This window comes from Chlorocebus sabaeus, chromosome 9, assembly GCF_047675955.1.
Source record: "Chlorocebus sabaeus isolate Y175 chromosome 9, mChlSab1.0.hap1, whole genome shotgun sequence".
In the NCBI taxonomy this organism is placed as follows: domain Eukaryota; kingdom Metazoa; phylum Chordata; class Mammalia; order Primates; family Cercopithecidae; genus Chlorocebus; species Chlorocebus sabaeus.
The window spans coordinates 96,389,148-96,411,130 of NC_132912.1; the positions used below are offsets into that span (position 1 = coordinate 96,389,148).

Consider the following 21,983-nt stretch of genomic DNA (forward strand, 5'->3'; position numbering starts at 1 on the left):
ATAATGAAGGCAAGAGAAGATAAATAATGAAGGCAGTGCAAAAAAACCTACAAAACGTAGGAGCAATGGAAACTGTCCAGCTCTATCCTCTAGGAGCTAGATAAAACAGAATTGTAGATAAGCAATTGAAAAGATATTTAAAGGACAGGAAAGTCTTTAATTGAACTAATGAATTTCCAAAGCATCTGACATTCTGAGAGAACCTGGATTTTTATTTCCAAAGACACCACACAAGCTGTAACTTGCAGATAAAAACTTACATGGAATTTCAAATTGCATGAAGTTTAAAACTTCATGAAGTTTCACATTAAGTCTCTCTCGTCTTATAGAAACAAATCCTGAAAATACTCATCAAATTCTTCTTCCCTATTTTAAAAAAAAAGCATACATATTAAGATCGATAAATAGAGTAAAAAAATTACATGATACATTATATGAGATTAATAAAAATAAAATAAGTCAACATATTGGCTGATTCTGCTATATATCAATATATTCCCATGATTCAGCCATCAAATAATTCTTAGTTTCTAGAATAATCATAACTATACCCAGATTGATTAAAATAAAAATATTTCATATGTTGGCACCTCTCCCTAAATGTATTACCTAAAATTTTGCTTTGAAATACTTGTGAAATGTCATTGCTTCTCTTTACTTTTTGGGCTTACTTTATAACTTCTCTGTTCATTCTCATTTTAAATTATAGTCTGCTCAAGAAGTGAATAAAAAAGAAACTTTTTAAGGAAAAATGTAAGCCTAAGATATACCGGGAAATGACTAAGGGGAATTGGGTAAATCTCCTTAGGCTGTAGTTTTTTTTTTACTACACTGAGCATAGTAAATATATTATGTATTTGTAGCAGTAAATATTATTTTACTTTTAAAAGACTAGTGTGATAACAGTGTAGCAATGTAGAAGTGTACTTCCCGTGCCAGGGGCTCCCTTGCATAGGTTTATGATAATCATAGTATGATGGAATAGGCTTCTCTGGAAGCTTAGGAAACAGCTACCTCTGAAGAAATCCAAGCAAGGACCAGAGGGTCATCTGTTAAAGTGAACTGATTAGAGATTTATTTACCAGGAGGAAGCTGGACGTGTTGGCTCTTATGACAATGGCTGGAAATAAGCTCTAATCTTACCAGGCTAGGCAGTCCTTGGCATTAAATAGATCACCATGATGTTGTATTTTTCCATTAATAAAGCCATGGTTATAGCTTCCTAAACTGATTGAAAAGGTACATATTATCTATTAATATCAGCACTTACTGTGATTTTTCATCTGTCTCTGGTAGTGGACCCTTCCAAAGTTCAGATTCTGAAGCACTTTCTTCCTCATCAGAGTTTCCTGTTCATTTAAAAGAGATGATTTTTAAAAATCTATTATACTTAAAACACATTTTGAACTATTCGCCAATAATTAACTTTTTATTTAACTCAGCTTCAACTTTTATGGCTCTCTAAAAATGGAATTCACTCTCACATGTACAATAAATTCTTTTAAAACATATATAAATAGGCCAAGGGATACAAAGAGTCACAGCAAAAAGGCCAAGGATTTTAAGTCTCATGGAAATTTCTCTAAATTACACTGAGTTAAAGTAGCAATTCCAATATTAACTCTTATAAGTGAATTATCTCTTGCAATATAGTTGTTTCTGATCTAGTTTCTTCTTTTTCTTGGTTAACAGAAGACATGCAAGTTAAGATTTACATTTGTAGAGAACATGTTTACATTAAGATTAGCACCTTAAGAACTGAGCTAGTATGTAAGACCAGCTAGTTAAATTATTTTAAAAAAATTGTCAGACATTTTAAAGAACTAATGCTGATTACATAATGAGAGGAAGCCTGTGTTTCAGTGAAGAAACTGGCATTCTCACACATTGCTGGGAGTCAAATTTTGTAAACCTTCTTCTGGAGAAAAATCTGGCAATATAGATCAGTTTAAAACACATACCCTGTGACCAGCAACGCTGCTTTTAGGAATTTGATTATTTACATATATAAATAAGCACCTCTGATACATATGTAAAAAGATGCACACTGTATAAGAACAACAACCAAAAAAACCTAATTCCCCACCAATTAGGGATTAATGACTGGTTAAATAAATACTGTACAGTTGTTTAAAAACATTAGCATATCTGTATGTACTGCAATAGAAAAATGTCCACTCTATATCAAATTTTTAAAGTTACAAAAAGTATGCATAGTATAACATATATGTTAAAACCATATGCACATTATATACATACATGTAATTTTATATATGTATTATAAGTTTGCAAAAGCCAACCAAATTTAGCAGTGATTATATTACCTGTGGGCCTGGAATACTTTTACTTTCTATTTTAAACATTTTCAAATTGTTTGTATTTTAAACAATGAGCATGAATTACCTTCAAAATCAGTAAAAACAATAAAGACACTTTATTTACATATAAAAATATGACAAAATAGACATGTTTCAAATAAATCACCTTTATTAGTCAACTAAAATTTAAAAAATATGGCAAAATTATCATGCAGTAACACTATAATCCACAAAGTAGTTACATTAGCAAACAATTCCTCTCCAATAATGATTATTAGTCTAAAAAAGAAGTGGCACAAATGTGGCCTGTCAATACAGAATGTCCTTTAGTTAAACACAACATAAAAATAAAAGAGCATTGATTTGTTACGGTGGATCTAGCCTTTTACCTGTTGGACTCTGATCCTTGAATCAACATGTGTGTCTGAACTTTGCTCCTAACTGAATCTATTCTGGCACCAATTCCAGCAAAAATGGCAAAAGGGGGGAGGGCATTTTGTTTTCTAATGATCTACATACAAATGATAAAATTTTAATCTTGAAAACAAGATTCCTGGCTCAATGACAGCCATCACTGGAATGGCCAGTATCCCAAATTGATAATGTGAAGGAAAAAAAGAATTAAAATCTTCTCTTATTTTTATGAAAACTCACTAATATGAGATAAAGAAAGCAGAGAAAAACTAACTAGGCCTAGTAAGGTTATTACTAGTGTATTACTCTGCTAATGTTAATGATGCCAGAGAACAAAACCTACAAGGCCTTTAGAAGTGGACAGCTGTTATCTTGTTCTCTTCCAAGAGTACTTCCCACATGCCAGCTTTCTTACACCAGCTTTCTGATACCAGTCAATCAATTTTACTAAAAAATCAGGTCAGTTTAGAGTAACATTATAAAATAACTGTCGTAAAAAATACCCATTAAAAAAGTGGCCAGATATCCCTAAAGAATCAAGTCTACAAGACTGGACTAAATGACCTTTACGGTCCCTTATAACCCTATGAATCTATAGTATCCTGGTTCCCTGAGGGTTGGCAGTCACTACAAATCATTGCTATCATAACTGTTACAACCTGCCAGGGGCGGGAGGGGTGTTACTAAGGACATAACAATTGGAAGAACAGGCAACACAAAAGAATGCATCACTGTCAAATCTATTCAGTAATTATTGGTAAGTAGGGATCGGAATTTAAGTCACTGACTTTCTGAGTTGAAAGGGGAACCTGGAAGTCATTTAATCCAACACTTATCCAATGAATGAACCTCTCACTGCAACACCTCCACTAACAAGTGCCAATTCAATTCATGCTGGAACACTCACTACTCCAGAAGCAGCCCATTTCTCCATTTCTTTTGTCAGGCAGTTCTAAGGGACAAGTTTTTCCTTAAATTAAGGCAAAAATCTGTCTTTCGGCAGTTCTGCCAACCCAGAGTCATGAAAAATAAGTCTCTTACAGAGTAGAAGCCTTGCAGTAATTTCTATACAGTAATTTCCATGTCTACTTCCTCACCTCTTCCCTCCCATCCCTTCACTCTTCTCCCAGGTAAACATCTGCAGTTACTCCAGCATTCTTCCTACAACATAATTTCAAGTTCTCGCAATATCTCAGTTTTTTTCTTCTTGACCTGCTTCAAGTTTTCAATGTTCCCTTTAGAGTGTGGTGCCTAAATAAATTGTACACAATTTTCCCTACATATTTTGAATAATGAGTAGGCCTATCATCTTGGTTTTTGTGGATATTATATGGTAACTAGTAACTTGCCCTACTGAAGCAATGGCAAATGTCTCCAATAATCATGGTAACAAATGGACAGGTCAGATTTTTACAGACTTAACTTTTGATTTCATCAATTCCAGAGAACACACACAGGATTTATATGTCTGTATTTTTCTTCTCTCTGATAACAATGATAACTACAGGTTATCAAGGACTTTGTGTCAGGCACATACTTTACACATAAGTTTTCTCATTTGATTCTGATAATAATCCAACAAAGTAGGCCTCTTTATACTCATTTTACAGACAGAAGTGAAACACAGACAGATGAAATCATTTAATGTGGATCTGTACAATGCATATGCCAAAACTGGGGTATAAAGAATAGACATACAGTTGATTTCACTGATAAGCAGTTATTGATTGATGATACAGGTAAACGGCATAGACTTTGGAATTATAAACTTCTGTTTAATCCCAGCTTTGCCACTATTTGACCTTGGACACTTTGCTTCAATTCTCTGGTTCTTGGGCGGTCTCATGTGCAAGGTGACCACAGATAACAATACTTGAAATTTGTTAAAAGGGCAGCAAATCATCAAGTTGTACACTTTAAATATATAATTTTTAAAAATTGAGTTTCTTCATTCATTTAAAGACATTCTCTAGGTCTTGATTTTTCTCATCTACAAAATGAGGATATTATATGCACATTATTAGATTAAATGAGGTAACATATCTAAAGCACTTGTTACTGTGCCAACAGAAATTGAGTTTTTCTCCATGGATTTGGTTTTAATAATCCAGAAGTCAAATGAGTTAAGAAGGTAACTGCGTATTGTCCAAATGGAAATAAAATAAATAGCAAAATGTGAGGTCTGAAATTGCCAAGACCATGTAATACAGATGACTGACCGCCTGAGAGGATATCTGGGGTTGGCATACCATAACAATGTGTATGTTTCCTGCTTACTATGGTAAATAACTTTCTGGCTGCCAAACAGCAGGTCAGCTTGAAGTGGATAATTTGCTTTTTCAAGGCCAAACTAGCTACAGGTTTCTCAGATTGGATATAGTCTTCACAGTATTCACCCTGCTTCTACTAGTAATAATTTGACTTAGCTGAGGGGAGGTAAAAGAGCATTAAGTGTTACTTCTAGGAGGCAGGGAAGGATTCAGAGGGCAGGGGTGAAAGACAGTGGGAGGGAGAAAGCAGGCAGAAGAAATAAAAGAATAATATAAATCAGTGATTCAAGAATTTCCCCCAAAAGATTTTTTAATAATAAAAAATTAGAACTGAAAAAGGGGAATTTTTTCTATATTACATAAACATTCATACCTCTCACTGTTGGAAATGGATGAAAACTAAAATACACTTTCCCACTTTAGCCTGTGTACACCTTTGTTGAAGTATGTACCTATGATTTCATTCTGAGATAACACTGGTCCACTGATCTTATACTTGGCAGTATTTTTGAAACTGTCACTACATTTTACCTAATTTAGGAAAGGACTTCCTGATAAATTAGAATTTACATGCAGAGAAAGTGTCAGTGCTTTAAGACACTTCAAATATATTGAAAACAAAATTGGTACAAGCAAAATAATTATAAGGAATGTGCTATATTCCTAAGCTAGAGGACTACCTCCATCATCTCCCTCTCCACTAAATTTTTAAACAAGAAATATCTTAAAATTTCTATTTTTTCTCAGTACAAAATTTCTGATCATTGAATATTTAAAATTTCTTAAGAATTACACTAAATGCAAATAATGTTTATATTTGAGTTTTGGAATTTGGAATAATTATCGAACTTTTTCCCCTGAGTTTGCCACAATAAATCTTAAAGTCATAAAAAAATTTTTTTCTTAATTCTTAGGTTTATAAATAACCAAGTGACCAGGTGTGGTGGTTCACACCTGTAATCCCAGCACTTTGGGAAGCCAAGGCAGGCAGATCACAAGGTCAGGAGTTCGAGACCAGCCTGGCCAACATGATGAAACCGTCTCTACTAAAAATACAAAAATTAGCTGGCCGTGGTGACAGGTGCCTGCAGTCCCAGCTACTCAGGAGGCTGAGGCAGAAGAATCACTTGAACCTGGGAAGCGGAGGTTGCAGTCAGCCGAGATTGTGCCACTGCACTCCAGCCTGGGTGACAGAGCAAGACTCCGTCTCCAAAAACATAAAAGAAAATAATCAAGTAAGCCTAGAAATCTCAAGTTTCTAAATTTCTATGAAATAAGTCTAGAGAGTATAAAATGAATTAGATATGCTATTGAACTACACCTTATTATTAGGCCTTGAGCCTACTACAAGTCTTTAAAAAATTCAACACTGCATTACCGTTTAGATTCAAAGCTACTGTTTGTTACGACACAAATGGATATACCCTTTTATAAACCCATAGAAGACTCTTCTCTCAAAACTGCCAGGAAAAAGCTGAACACTCTAGGAGTTCTCATTATTATCTTATGGGTACAATTAATCTTTCTACTGCTGGTTTCGCTCTTAGGTTTGGTTGTTAGGAAGAACACTGACAAATCTGTGATCTATCTTTGCAATTATGCAGGACTTTTTGGAATACAATTGTGTGTATAACTGTAGCTTTACATTGCTATTCTACCTTATTTTTCCATTATTCTGACTTTTTTAACCTTAAAAAAATGTATTGTGTATGTTTTTATAAGTCATTGTGAATACTTTTTGGAATATTTCAGGGAAAAAAATTATAAAATTTGCAGTAAATACTCAACGAAATCCAATCTGTTTTGATCCAAACTAGGGAAAACCATAGGACTAATTTAAATCCATTTCAACCTCATCCCTTTATCTTTCTTCCTTCACATTTTATAACATGAAATTGAAAGATATATCCATTGTATTTACTGGAAAAATTTTTAATGCTCTCTATACTTAAAATAAGAAACTTCTTAATGCCCTTAATTGGGGAATAAATCCTATACACTTTTGGCCTTTTTTCTACAGTTTTTCTCATGTATAAAAATAATTAACAAAAACAAAAAATTATTCACATCAGAGCAAGATACAATTCATGGGAAATCTAAATTGCAAATACCTCAAATGCATATTTTTATTAAATAAATACTTGTTACTTACTCTTTAGAGAATCTTCTGATTTCTTTGAAGATGAATGTCCTGATAAAGGAAACATCATTGATTTATTAAGTATCATCCTGTAGTAGTGCAATCATTGTAGCTGTAACCAGAATTCTTAGCAATATTCTAGTTTGCTTATAGTCTTACAGATAAGCAGTTCACTGTTTTCTAATCTTTCATGTTCCTTAGTCTTATCTCCCTAATTAAAATGTTGCATTCTTTTAGGCAGGGATCATATCTTATGTTCTCATTGGTCTGTAATAGCCAGCACAAAACTTAAAAAAATAATGAATACCTGCAAAAAAAAAATCTCATATTGCTAAAAAGAAAACCTCACAGATTAGCTGCAATATAAGTAATAATTTATTACCTATAGAGATGTTCAACATTTGAAAGCAGTTTACAAATAAATACTTGCTTTTCATAGTATCTTTTCTAAAGTCATACGCAGATGAGCATTAGTTCTCAGTAACTGAAAGAACACATACAATTATGTCATAAAACAAAAATTCTCAGCTCTACAATGGTCATCCAGTGACAGAAAGAGAGAGAGAAAGGCACTGAAGATCTATCAGTGTAATTTTTTAAAAAATCACCATGATACAGAGCTTCCTGCAATAAGACCTCAGGGACAATATTTCTGAAGGATGATAAAGTAAAAAAGGGCAGGTGACAGATAGTAACAATTCCTCCAATGTTCCTGGATAGGAGGCCTCATAACCCAAAGTTTTTGGCCCCTTTAGACCAGGTGAAGAGTATAAGAACTACAGGGTAAGGAAATGGGAAATGTATTCTTTCCTGTCATCCTCTAATGAGGAACATGATACCTGCTTCCCAATATCCAAAGGTCTACAGGTAAAAAAGACGTTAGGCTTAATTTGGAGGCCCAAGGCCCAAAGGGAGGAAGCTGTAGATTTGGGCTGAATGTTAAGAGAAACATGCTAGCAATTACAACTACCTGAAAATGTAAAGCATTATTTTTGGTAGTAGTGGGTTCCTTTTCCCTGGAAATGTTGAACCAACACAGAACAATCACATGATACACAGCAGTGCCTCTCAAACTTTAGTGCATATGATTCACCCTGGGAACTTGTTAGTAGATCTGGAAGGGTCTGAGATTGTGAGTTGCTAACAAGTTCCCAAATGCTGCCCAGAGGACCATACTTTGAAAAGCAAAACTAAAGAATATCCTTTCAGTCGTGATTCCAGAACTGATCTCTGAAGTTCCTTTGACTTTGAGAAAATGTGGTTGAATTCACTGATTCACTCGCTTACATTTATTGAATGCCTACTATGGGAGCAAGCACTATCAGGAATTAGAGATAACAAAGTAAACATGTCACACAGTCCCTTCCCTTATAGAAAATAAACAAATTATTCCAAGGATATTATGTATTTCTAAAGGAGAAGTGAGAGGTATTATGGAATATGTAGGAGGAACATCATCTTATTTGGAGAAGTGAAGTGAAAGGGTGCCAGGACGGGCCTTTCCAAGGAACTGAGCTAAGCTGAAACCTGAAGGATGAGGTAGCTTTTGGGAAAGGGGTGATGGTGAGACAGATAAGATTCTGAACATTTTGCCAAGACAGTCTACCTCAATATCTTGTTCTCCCCATACCTGCTAAAGCGGACTGGTCCTTAAAGTCAGTTATTGATTTTTCTTACTTTTTCTATCCATTCATTCAACTACCTAGTTCATCCATCTATTACTTATTTAACATTTTCTAAGACAGTAACCTAAAGCTATGAGAGTTGATGGGATTACACTGGGAGTACAGAGAGAAACTAGAGAAATCTAGGTAAGGGCACCGAGGAACTCTAACAGCTAAATGTAAGACTGAGAAGGAACTTCAGTTAAAAGCAGCTAAGGGGGTTGGGTGTGGTGACTCATGCTGGTAATCCCAGCACTTTGGGAGGCCAAGGTGAGAGAACTGCTTGAGGTCAGGAGTTTGAGACCAGTCTGGGAAACAGCAAGACCCTGTCTATGCAAAAACAAAAAACAAAAAACAAAAATTAGTTGAGTGTAGTAATGTGGGCCTGTAGTCCCAGTTACTTGGGAGACTGAGAAAGGAGGATCACTTGGGCCTCAGAAGTTAAGCCTGCAGTAAGCCAAGATTATGCCACTGTATTCCAGCACTCCAGCCTGGGGCCTGGATGACAGAACAAGACTCTGTCTTCCAAAAAAAAAAAAAAAGCTTCAGCTAAGGAGAGGCCAGCAAGATAGAAATAAAATTAAAGGAAGTTGTTTTGAGGCATGCCAACAGTCTGAACGCAGCTGAGATGTTAAGCATTTATTAATTACTCTTCAAGTCTGGTCCAAATTAAGGTGGTCTGGCAAGAAAGAATCAAATCAATGATAAAGCTAATTCTAGATGATCCCAGATAAGGTATAAAAGAGTTCCACATGGTTTTCCTAAAAGTTTGCTAAAATTTTGTTATTTTCTGTTATATACCATACAAGTTGGGGGTAAAAAAGCTGTATTTCTAGAGACTTTGCTTTCAAAGGCACTCTAAATAGAGAATACATAGGAAAGAGATGTCTCAATTCCACCTGGCTTTGGTCTTCTATCCCTGAAGAATCTTCAAAGTCTTTTACTCTCTCACTATTATTTATGCTGAACATGAGCTAGTGGGGTGCCAGGGATATAGCAATGAACAAAGTAGGAAGAATCTCTGCCTCTTTTTGGCTTTTACATCGTCATATGTGTAATAATGGAAAGTGTTAGGAGCCATGACAGCATTACATATGAGAGTCCTAATTTAGATTCAAGGTGGGGGATGAAATTAGGAAAGGATCGGAAAAGACATTTAAAAGCTTAGACCTGAAGGATGAGCTGGGATAGAACTGAGGGTTTTAGGAAGAGAAGATGCAGCATCCATGTAACCCCTAAAATTGAAAGAGGCTTGACATTTTGCAGAAACTGAAAGGCTACATGGGGGGAGTATGAACGTGAGGTATGGAGTAGTGAGAAACAAGCCTTGTATGGTACACAAGTTCTGGATCCCACAGATCCTTTTAGCTTTGTCCAGGATTTTGGTTATCAGCCTAAAAACAACAGGAAATAACTGATTTATGGAGAATGGATTAAGAGGAGGGAAGGTGGAATGGCAGGACAGAGGCGGAACCCATAAGGAGAATATAACAGTAGCCTGTAAGAGAAAATATAGAGGTTTGTAGTGGGGTGGAGAGAACTTCAGAAATACGTACTCTGGGGGTAAAATTCACAGGACTTGGTGACAAATTAAACATAAATAATAAGGTGAAAGAAAGTATCAAAGATAATCCCCAGATTTCTGATATTAGTTTTTAGGTCAACATAGGTGTCATCTACTGATGGAACACTAAAGGAAAAATGTCTATACGGAAGATCACATGCATATGTATGCATAATATGAAGGGTGCAATCCCAGCCCTGAACCTCAGTATTCATCTACCTCATCTATTTTGATTGTACTGAGTAACATTTTATAAAGTAGAGACTAGTTCTTTCATTTGGAATATGCAGTGATTAACATGGTATCACAGTTGTGATGAGAATAAACATATAATACAATGAGGGCAACAAATTTCTTAAGTGACATATTAAATATTTTACCAGCATATAAGGATAAATAACTTTTTAAGACTCAAAAGATACTTTTAACATTTATTGGTTAAAATTTACCTTAGAGGGGAAAATAATTAACATAGAGACAAAAAGGCATTCTGCTACAAATGCCACCTCTCAATAAGCAATAAAATGACAATATCTTCCTCTCACCATCTATCAATTTTACGAAGACTAAAGCTTGGTGACACCATATACTTGAAGCTATGGGAGTAGGCAGTATCACAAGGGCATGTAGATTTAAACTCTGCTACATAATGAATATATCATGATGTGCAAGAAGTAAATGCTTCTAAGAATGCAACATATCTAATGATCTTCATAGCTGGAGCGAGAGAGCCCTCTCCTGTCCAAATATTGTATTAACATTGGCTTGAATCTAATTCAATTACCTATCTAGATTAAGTATGATTCACTATAAATTACAGCTGATTTGACTCTACTTTATTATGGACAAAAAAAGCAACTAGAAGTAACCTTCGTAATAGCTAATATGTGCCAAGTACTATGCAAACTGCTTAATGAATTATCTCATTTCAACTTCTGAACAATTCTAAAAGGAATCATGACCATTTTACACATAAAGAAATTGAGTCTTAGAGAGCTTAAGGACTGCTGAGGAAAAAGCAGGCAGTTCTAAGTATATGTGCACAGCACTATGCTAGGTTCTGAGAACACAGATACATGACAATCTTTCTCATTTCTAGAACCTCATAAACTAGTGAAAAAAATCACACAGGCATTATAAATAAAATCAGTATTATAATTTTATATTGATTTATAGATTACAGACTGTTTAAAGGCACTGATCAAAGTGCCTTTCACATTCTCATTTGAGTTTCTACAACAAGCTTGACCAGCATGAGATATTCACCTCACCCCTATACACATAAGAGAAATAAAGCAGTTCAGTGACTTATCCAAAGTAACAAGTCTGTAGGTGACAAAGCCAGGAATTAGAAAACTGTTGGCAATATTATACTATCTGCCAAAAATGAACTAAAATTAACCCTTAATTAATTTAGAGGAGTTCTTAAAACTCCTGTAAGTCACTTTAAGTTCATATCTAAATTCTCAGTTTCCTCTCAATTACCATAAAATAAAATTCTAACTGCATTCACCAATTAGATGAATGAAACACGGCAGATTATATTTCATGCTCATAAATGTGAGTAGATGCTTTATCTTAATTTCCTTTTACCTTTATCTTTTTTCTTGGAGGCCTCTTCTGCAGAGGATAATCTGGATTTTTTACGTGATGACTCTCCACAATCTTTTTTGGTTTTATCTTTTCTTTTTTTTGACTTGATTTCTTTTCTCCTTTATGTTAAACAATATAAAATTAAAGTTAACTTTTCCAACTGACCTTTTCAAAAATAAAAACCATCATATGAACAAAAAACCAAAATCAGTTAAAATACTTATTTTTTAAATGTGATTTATATAATAAGGAATGTTAAGTGAGTCTGTAAATATTTTAGGCTAGTATATTAATTAAAACTATTCTGTAAGACAATAAAGTCTTAACACTGAGACAAATAATTATTTTCTATAAGTTCTGTATACAATCATAGTAAATACAAATTATAATTGTATTTGTTTTCTTCTTGCTATATTCTATCACTTAGCCTTTTAAAACAAAATTACAAAAACAAATCTCACTTCTCTTCACATAATCCATATCCACCTACATGTTAAAAAAGCACAAATAAGGTGAAACTGCTGAACAGCTCTAAGCCACCAGTAAATAGAAATTTCTTCTCTTAAGAATAAAGGAATATAGTAAAAGCATAATGGAATGAAAACGGAAAGGGCTTATTGTTAATTCATATATCAACATCAGGCCACTTATAATTTATACTCTTATTGTTGCCATTTTATCTCTTCTAGGCCAGGTTTACAAGGTTGGCAAGCAATTACTTAATTTTAATAGGTTAAAAAAAGAAATACTAAATGGGAAAAGGTGATAATGCTGAAATTGGGACTGGCAAGGAGGATAGAGACATATACCAAATGCTATAATAGTATTTAATGCAGTAACCACTTTTGCCTATTTCGTAAGAATCATTTCCATTTTGAAATGAAGTTCAAAAGTCAAGGTCAAAACAAATCTCTGGTTTCTTTCAGTATCACTGATGGGAAGGGGAAATAAAGGTTTAGGCTATTCCAGTAATCTAAAAAAGTTCCAGCTCGGTGTGGAGGCTTATGCCTATCATCCCAGCACTTTGGGCGGCTGAGGCAGAACTGCTTGAGTCCAGGAGTTTGAGACCAGCATGGGCAACACAGGGAAACACTATCTCTACAAAAACTTAAAAAAAAATTATCCAGGTGTGGTGATGTACACTTGTAGTCTCAGCAATTCTGGAGGCTGAGATGGAAGGATCACTTGAGCTCAGGAGGCTGAGGCTGCAATGAGCCATGATCACACCACTGTGCTTCAGCCCAGCCAATAGAGTGAGACCTTGTCTCAAAAAAATAAAGAATAATGAAAATAATAAAAATAATTCTAATTTTAAGAATTAAAAATATTATTTAACATTTATTTTTAACAGCTAAAGTACTATATAGGCACATTTATGACAAAGCTGTTACTTTTTGACAACCCATGTGATTGAAAAAAAAGAAAGCTATTCTAAAATTAATATGCTTATGTATACATTTTATAAAGTTGCAAAAGTTGAACTAATTTAACTGTTATTCAGGGCATAAAACCTGACCATCATAAAGGCAAGTTGCAAAAATCAGTCTGAACATCTTTAATGCCAGGTACTGTGGCAAGCAATTTACATGCACTTTCCTTTATTCCCCACAATAGCCTGAGTAGCCTCATTTTTACAGGTGATAAAATTAAGTCTTACAGAGGTTAAGCAGTTTGTCCAAGAGGAAGCCTAGTAAGTGGAGAAGCTGAGATTAAAAACGCAGGTCTGATTACAAACCCCATGACTGCAGGTCACTGGTATTCCCACACATTCAATGTGGCAGATACAGTAAAGCTCATTCAATAAAAGCCTGATTTTAACTTTCTTTTCTTTTCTTTTCTTTTCTTTTCTTTTTTTTTAGACAGAGTTTCGCTCTGTTGCTAGGCTGGAATGCAGTGGCTCAATCTCGGCTCACTGCAACCTCTGCCTCCCAGGTTCAAGTAATTCTCCTGCCTCAGCCTCCCCAGTAGCTGGGATTACAGGCACCTGCCACCACACCCAGTTAATTTCTGTATTTTCAGTAGAGACAGGGTTTTACCATGTTGGCCAGGCTGGTCTCGAACTTCTGACCTCAAGTGATCCACCCAACTTGGCCTCCCCAAGTGCTAGGATTACAGGCATGAGCCACCACGCCTGTCCTTGATTTTAACGTTAAAATGAGTATAGAGGTGTCTAATCCTTTGTAAGAACAGCAAACTCCAGCTAAAACACTGTCTAAATGAGACACAAGAACTGCTTTATGAAGTCTGCTTTACAACGTAATTTCTAACATTAAAGTGTCAGGACATTGGCTCCAAACTAAAAACTCTAACATCCATCTACCACCCCACCTACATAGGCCTTTACATTTAAAACTGCTTGGCAAGAATAGGGCATGGTGGACTTCTCAACTCCTGGTTTACGTAGCCATACGACAATGCCAGATTTTCTACATGATCAACCAATTCAACCATCAACCACCCAAGTTTACATTTAGACACTTAGTGCAGGTAAATGACTATGTCCTGGATTACCAAACATTAAGAATGGCATTTTAAAAGACATTACCTGTGATGAAAATTTAATTTAATGGAACATTCTTGGCATAACCCTAAAAAGAAAAGACACCAATGAATGGTTGATTTTGAATAACCACACTGCTAATCTAGTTTTAATATCATAAATTTGCACTTTCTTTATATTCCCATTACTATAAGAGGGGAAACAATCTGAAGAAAACAATCCGACCTTCATCACCTCAAAAATGCAAATACATACACACATACATATAATAAAAATACTAGATTGCTTGAGGAATCAAAAACATTCTAACACTATTTTAGAAAAATGTGTTGTCAATTTGTTCTAAAAACAAACTGTGTTCCACAGGCACGTTAACATGTGTCTCACATCAAAGATATCTAATAATAATGTGGATATAGTCATTTCCTCTGAAGTATTCTAAGAACTTTCAAATGCAAAGGAACTTTTCAAATAGTTCCTTTTTCTTTTTTTTTTGCCTTAATCTCAGTTCACACTGGCTGACTTTTCCTCTTGAGCACTTCCAGAAGGAACTCAGAAACCAGCCTGTATTGACGTGCATAAGTAGCATGTGGGGACGTTCTTGACTTTTATTAGGTATGAGCAGGAAACTCTGAAGGCACATTTACTTAGAACCCAGAGAAGGCTAAAGGCAATAATATGATGAGGGAGAGAAACAGCTGACACATGAAGACTAGCTTAAAAAATAAATAAAAGAATGACAGACTCTAAAACATGCATCCTAAGGGAAACTGCTATATTCTGGAGTATTTATTCCCTATGGTTTTAAGACTGAGGTCAAGAACAATTACGCTTTCCTAAAGTTTTCTTTATTAATACTGTCAAACAGAGTGAATTTATTTATTATCTGTGCTACAACAATATCACTGAGTAATCAGCTAATGTGAGATTTTACACTGCCTTTTCTGATATTGTGCCTCCTAGCTATGTAATGTGGTGGCATTCTCACGTGAATGGGGACAGAGCCCCACTCTACAAATTACCAGTTTACATTTGACATTAGAATTCTTTTTACTGAAACACCATTGTAATGCTAAAAATGTAAAAATTTGAGGCTCAAAAGTTGAGACTTTGGGAAGTTCCAAGAAAAAAGAGCACTTCCAGAAAGATATGTTAAAAATTGTATTCGAATTTTAAAGTCTATATATTTTTAATTTTAAATTAAAGACAAACTTGGAAGAATCAATCGTATCCCCCCTAAAATCAACTTACTTAATTTAACAAGTGCATTTCTCTTTTCACCATGCTCAACATAACCAAAATTAACTTCCCAACTCTTTAAGCCTTCTTTTTTATCACAATATTTATTTCCACAGAAAAACTGACCTGCAGAAAGGAAAGGAATATTAGCTATGGTAGTTGGTGACAATATTTAGTATTATCCCTAAAATGCACTTCTAAAATATGTAACTTAGCCATAGTCAGCCTTTAAAAACTGGCCAGAGTAATACGTTCAACCAACTTGTAAACAAGTATCGAATCAAAGTCCTGTTACCAAAAAAATCAGTCACAGAATTCTTGCTTGATAGACTGTATTTAGATAGACATTTTAGGGACTCCCTATTAGGGAATCTTACACTTTGGAAAGACACTATTAAAGAATGGACATATTTCTCAGAAAGTTGGTTTAAGGAAACAAACAAACAAACAAACAAAAAATGTACTCACAAATACCCCAAAAGAAAAAAACACACTTTCCAAAGTACACGCACTTATAGCTGGGTGAAACCTTTCAATATTTAACGGTCATAATAAAGTTCATATTTTTAAGTATTAGCATAATGACATTGAAATACTAGCACAGATGGCCTTGAAAACACAATTAAAAATTCTAGCACTTTGAGGCGAAGTACAATATGTAGTCAAACCAGATACTCTAAATTTTAGTATAACTTGACACTATTATTAACATCACCCACATCACCACGTCCACAGTATATTAAAACCTCCAAAAAAAGACTAACTGATAACCTGAGAGAAAAAAAGAGAAACGACTCAACAGTAATTTACTTTGGCAAAAAGACAAGACAAACTTTTATTAATTTATATCACAATAATTTGCGCCAACAGGTGCAAATCTGTAACCAGCAAATCTTTTTTCATAAAAATTAAGAAATTATCAAAATGAATTTAGAAAATTACACCCTAAAAAGACTGATTTCTAAATCAGCCTTTTAAACTCATTCCAAATGAGTATTTTATTAAATCTATATTTTTAGTAGGTAAGGCTTTGTTAAAATAGTAACCAAATTATAACTTTATAAAAGAAATCACAACAGTAGCTTTCTTTTCCTTCCCTAACTAGTCCTTTATTCAGTTATATGAATGTAGAGACTACCCATCAATTTTTTTTAAAAGGTAACATTATAAACTCACCTGAAAATCTCATTCAATAAAAGTACATCATCTTAAAATTGTGATAGACATTTCAGGATTTCTCATTATTTTAGATAAAAACATACACTAAAGTATAACCCTAGGAAAAGTTAAAATAGCTTTAAATTTATTCTTTTTCCTTAATGTTGTTTCATGGCATATCCAATTTCACACCTAACATATCCAATTTATGGAAGATATATATGAGCTACAATGATAGCATAAATATTTAATCATTTAAAAACGCAATCTTTCCATTTAAAATATTTTTTAAAGTAAGTTTAAAATTATTTCCTTAATGCTACTACATAGTTTTCAGTACTTTAACACTTAAAATGCAATTACTCAGTAAGGAGCTAATTTTATAGCAAGAGACAGTACGGAGATACACAATTTCCAGGAAAAATATTATGAATAGATTTACAATAATGCATAGAAAAAGCATTTACTGATTGCCTACCAAATGTCCGGTCTTTTGCTATTAGACTAAGTATTTGGGCTCAATCTCAGGGACTTCCAAAAATGAGTACTAGCCTGACCCAAAATTCTATTGGGTTTAAAATGATACTTCTACTTTCAAAATGTGGATTTGGTTGAAAACAGTAATACCAATTCATTATTCCAAAAATTAACAAAGAACAGAAAAGAATAACGCTTTCTTTTTGTTGAAAGTTGTCTTGCTATGAAATCTTTAATTTGTTAAATATTTTCTACATATTTAGAAATTTGTAGAACATTCAACTGAATGTTCTAAAGGCAAAATTATAAAGGTAATAATTATTAAAGCATTATATTCTGTCCTTTGCTAATAATGTACCATGAATACACCTTCTCTAATTTTACTTTTGTAGATAAGAATTTCTTGCTCCAATTCAGAAGCTTAACGAAATAAGTTAATCCTATTAAAAAGTAAAAATTTTAAAGAATTACCTTTTCCTGAAATTACTTCTTTTTCTACTCGCCACCTAAATCCAAACTGACAATAAAAAAATTACATTTATGTCAATGTAAATTTAAATTAAATTTAAATTATACAGAAATCTAAACATGGAACCAACAATGACATTCACCAACCTAAAAAATAAATGTAATTCCCACGACAGATTTTTCTCTTCTTATAGGATTTGAAGAAAATACACTGAACAATTAGCAATTTATCTGTTAAGAACAACCGACTTTAAGATAGCTTAAAAGTTATAGGTGCCAGACCACAAGATACCTAAGTTAACAAATAAGATGTCCTGTTCTGTAAGACTGACATGAAAAAAAGAGGTTATGGTATAGTAAAGAGGTAGTATATTCTAGTACAAAAAGTACAGCCTTTGGAGTCAGATTATTTATGTTTGCATTTTAGCTCTACCACTTAACAGCTGTATAGTACAGGGCAAATTATTTAATCTCTTTTTGCCTCAGCTTCCTCATATATGTAAAGTAGAAATATGAGTACCTACTTCCTTGGTACTCATAGAGGTTTAAAGAAGTTTAAATGAGATAATACATATGAAGCACTTAGAATAGTAACTAGTAGACTCCAACAATCATGCTTCTTGGTATTTACCCAAATGAGCTGAAAACTAATGTTCACACAAAAGCCTAAATATAGATGTTTACAGCAACTTTATTTCTAATTGCCGAAACTTGGACGCAACCAAGATGTTCCTCATTAAGTGAATGGATAAACAACTGTGGTACATCCAGACAATTAATATTATTCAGTGGTAAGAAGAAATATCAAACCATGAAGACATGGAGAAACTTAAGTGCATATTACAAAGTGAAAGAACCCAATCTGAAAAGACTACATATATATGATTTCAACTATATGATATTCCGGAAAAGGCAAAACTATGAATGAAGTAGAAAGTAGTTGCCAGGGATTAGGAAGGTGGGATGAACAGGTGGAGCACAGAGGATTTTTAGGGCAGTGCAAGTATTCTCTACGATACTATAATGGTAGACATACATCATCACACATTTGTCAAAGCGGTAGAATGTACAATATCAAGAGTGAACCCTAATGTAAGCTATGGACTTCAAATGATAATGATGTATCAATGTAGGTTCACTGATTGTAACAAATGTACCACTCTGGTGTGGGACACTGACAGTAGGAGATGCTATGCATGCATGAGGGCAGGGGGTATATGGGAACTCTGTACTTTCTGCTCAATTTTGTTGTAAACCTAAAAATGCTCTAAAAATTAAAAACAAACAAAAAATACACTTGAGAAGATTACTTCAACCCGGGAGGTAGAGGCTGCAGTGAGCCATGATCATGCCACTGCATTCCATCCACCCTGGGCAACTGAGCAAGATCCTGTCTCAAAACAAACAAAAACTATAACAACAACAAACAACAAAAACAAACAAACAAAAAACCACTCAAGTCTAGAAACATGCATACCTGTACCCAACTCAAGAAGCTCTTGTCACTCATTAGGTCTTAACCCTGGGAAAGTTACTTAACTTCTGTACTTCCTCTTCATGTATAAAAATGGAAATAGTAACAACCTTAAGTTCACAGGATTGCTATAGTAAGACAGAGGATTCAGATAAAGTGTTCAATGCCTTGCTAACTTCAGTTTGTTGTGGGTTGTTTGTTTTGTTTGTTTGTTTTCAGCCTTCCAAATAGCTAGGACTATAGGCATGTGCTACCCTGCCTGGCTAATTTTATTTTTTATAGAGATAAGGTCTCACTATATTGCCTAGGCTGCTTTTGAACTCCTGGCCTCAAGTTATCCTCCCACCGCAGTCTCCCAAAGTACTGGGATTACAGGCAACAGCCACTGTGCCTGGCAATTTCAATTATTTTTTTTAAAAAATCATCAATCTATTACTTGAATTTGGCAATTTTGTATTTTAAATGCAAATAAAGGCTCAAAATATTTCAAAATATTCTGATTAAAACCCAACAAAAATAAAATCCTCCAAATCTAGGGGAAAAAATAAAATTTCAGGATAACTCTGTTTAATTCTATTTTTTAGCCTATATATGTATGTGGAGATTGCTTGCATCCAACATATGTGAGGATGTCTACTGAAGCACAGCCAAGTGTAACAGTAATAGTTTCCAAACTTTCTTCTTCATTCATTAATCTATTCACCAGATAACTTACGAAGCAACTATCTAATGGGCTTGGCATTCCACTGAGGATAAAAAGTGATTATTAAAATAGTGTGTCACCAAGAAGGTTATAATCTTATGAGGAAATAATAAATGTAACAAAACAAATTACATTATATCCTACTAGTTAAAGACTGTATATTCTTTCCTGACATAAATGTCCTAGTTTGGATTAAAGTTGAAGTTATTCAGGATTTGGTGCTGAGCCTCCTTTTCTTCTCACTCTGCACTCATCACAATGAGGTCACGTACGCAAGCAGTAAACAACGATTCTGACTTTATGACCATCGACTTGAACTTTTATGTATACGAAAAATAAACTTTCCAGCTCATTCAAGCCAGTGGTTTTTTTCGGGGAGTGTTCTCTGTCCCTGCAGCTGGACCTAATCCTAACTGATACATTGATCCAACTAAAAAGGGGAAATGCAATAAAGAAAGGAATAGGAGTAAGAGGCAAAGATGGAAATTCACTAAAAATGCTCTAAAAGAATCTACTGTATATATTAGGAGCTGTTTTTAATTAAGTGAATAATACACTGTCTTTGTATAAATAAAGGGAAGAGAAAATGCATCCTAGTGAGGGAACCAAAGGCATTACTCTTTCTCCAACACCTCGAACATGGTATACCAAAACCAAACTCATTATCTTCCCCCCAGCAAAAAAAAATCACCCTCCAAATTCTGTATTTTCCTCAGCATCCGTGCTCAGAATCTGTGAGTCATATCTGATTTCTTGCTGCATTTACCCTCAAATACGATCACTCATCATGTTCTAGCAGGAAAATACATTTTTTTTCAAGCTTATTCTCTTTAAAGTACAATTTCTAGTGGTATTATTTTTTAAAAAACTGAGAACTCAATTATTTAATTTTTATTTATGTATATTTTCTCCCCTCAACTAGACTAGTTTTTTCTTAAGAGTACTATTAATCCACAGTACCTAGTCCAGTTTCAATAGATACTGAACAACAACAACAAAATACTGAAGAATTATGATGGTATTAGGAGATGGGGAAAATTAAAAGAAAAAAAACCCAACAACTTAAGAACAATCCATGAATAAGCCAGGGCTGAAAAAGCTCCTTTGTTACATGCTCCTAGAAAGAGATAATTTTCACACTTGATTTACAATATAGTAACTTTAGGTAACTCCAATTACTGTGGTGCTTTTTGAATCAGATGCGGTACAGAGAAGACAGCTGTGAACTAGAGTCCACAACTAGTTTATAAGAAACAGAAGTTTTGGGGATATATTAAGTGCATGGGTTTATAAATAGGGTATACAAAATGAACATTATTACTACTTTCTATAAGAAACTGTGAAGCAACACACTTATTAAAGGCACTACTGAAAAAATTATTAAATAAACCTGGTTCTAATGAGATCAAACGATTTAAATGACAAAGAAATCTTCATGATACATAAATATAAGATAGCTTTTTAAACAGGTTTTTGTCTTAATACAAACATATAGTATCTACAACACATATTTATGCAACCTTCCCTCCTCTCACATTTCTAACTGAGATCTGCTCCTGGGTCACCTTTTCCAGCCACAATTTGACGTTTGAGATAGAAATAAAAATAACTTTTTATTTTTTAGAGTCTCACTGTCACCCACACTGAAATGCAGTGGCACGATCATAGCTCACTGCAGCCTCAAACTCCTGGACTCTAGCAACCCTCTAACCTCAGCCTCCCAAGTAGCTAGAACTATAGGCATGAACCACTACACCCCACTAATTTTTTTCAGTTTTTGTGGAGACAAGGTCTCACTATATTGCCCAGGCTGGTCTTGAACGACTGGCCTCAAGCAATCTTCCTGCCTCAGCCTCCCAAAGTGCTGAGATTACAGGCATGAGCCATCACACCCAACCAAAAATAAAAATATTAACTAAAGTAAGATGTAAAGTGGGAAAGGAAATCTGACATTACTAATTAGCACTGATTGAAATGTTAATTTTACTAGAATAGACATTT

General features: G+C 34.2%; 1 protein-coding gene across 5 annotated transcripts in view; it reads right to left on the reverse strand.

The window, feature by feature from the left end:
• Nucleotides 1–21,983, reverse strand: part of LOC103216281 (protein FRA10AC1) — a 52,633-nt gene that overhangs the window by 19,254 nt on the left and 11,396 nt on the right. For 3 of the 5 annotated variants that reach the window (XM_007963594.3, XM_073019181.1, XM_007963596.3), the window contains 7 exons: nucleotides 17,809–17,854; nucleotides 15,715–15,828; nucleotides 14,509–14,551; nucleotides 11,964–12,082; nucleotides 7,155–7,193; nucleotides 1,271–1,349; nucleotides 131–366 (listed from right to left, as the gene is read on the reverse strand). In XM_007963594.3, the coding sequence (XP_007961785.1) occupies nucleotides 324–366; nucleotides 1,271–1,349; nucleotides 7,155–7,193; nucleotides 11,964–12,082; nucleotides 14,509–14,551; nucleotides 15,715–15,828; nucleotides 17,809–17,854 (483 nt within the window). In that variant the 3' untranslated portion in view covers nucleotides 131–323. Of the gene's footprint in view, nucleotides 1–130; nucleotides 367–1,270; nucleotides 1,350–7,154; nucleotides 7,194–11,963; nucleotides 12,083–14,508; nucleotides 14,552–15,714; nucleotides 15,829–17,808; nucleotides 17,855–21,983 lie in introns of those variants that run through there. The other 2 variants (XR_005244176.2, XM_038009275.2) reach the window with 2 other exon arrangements.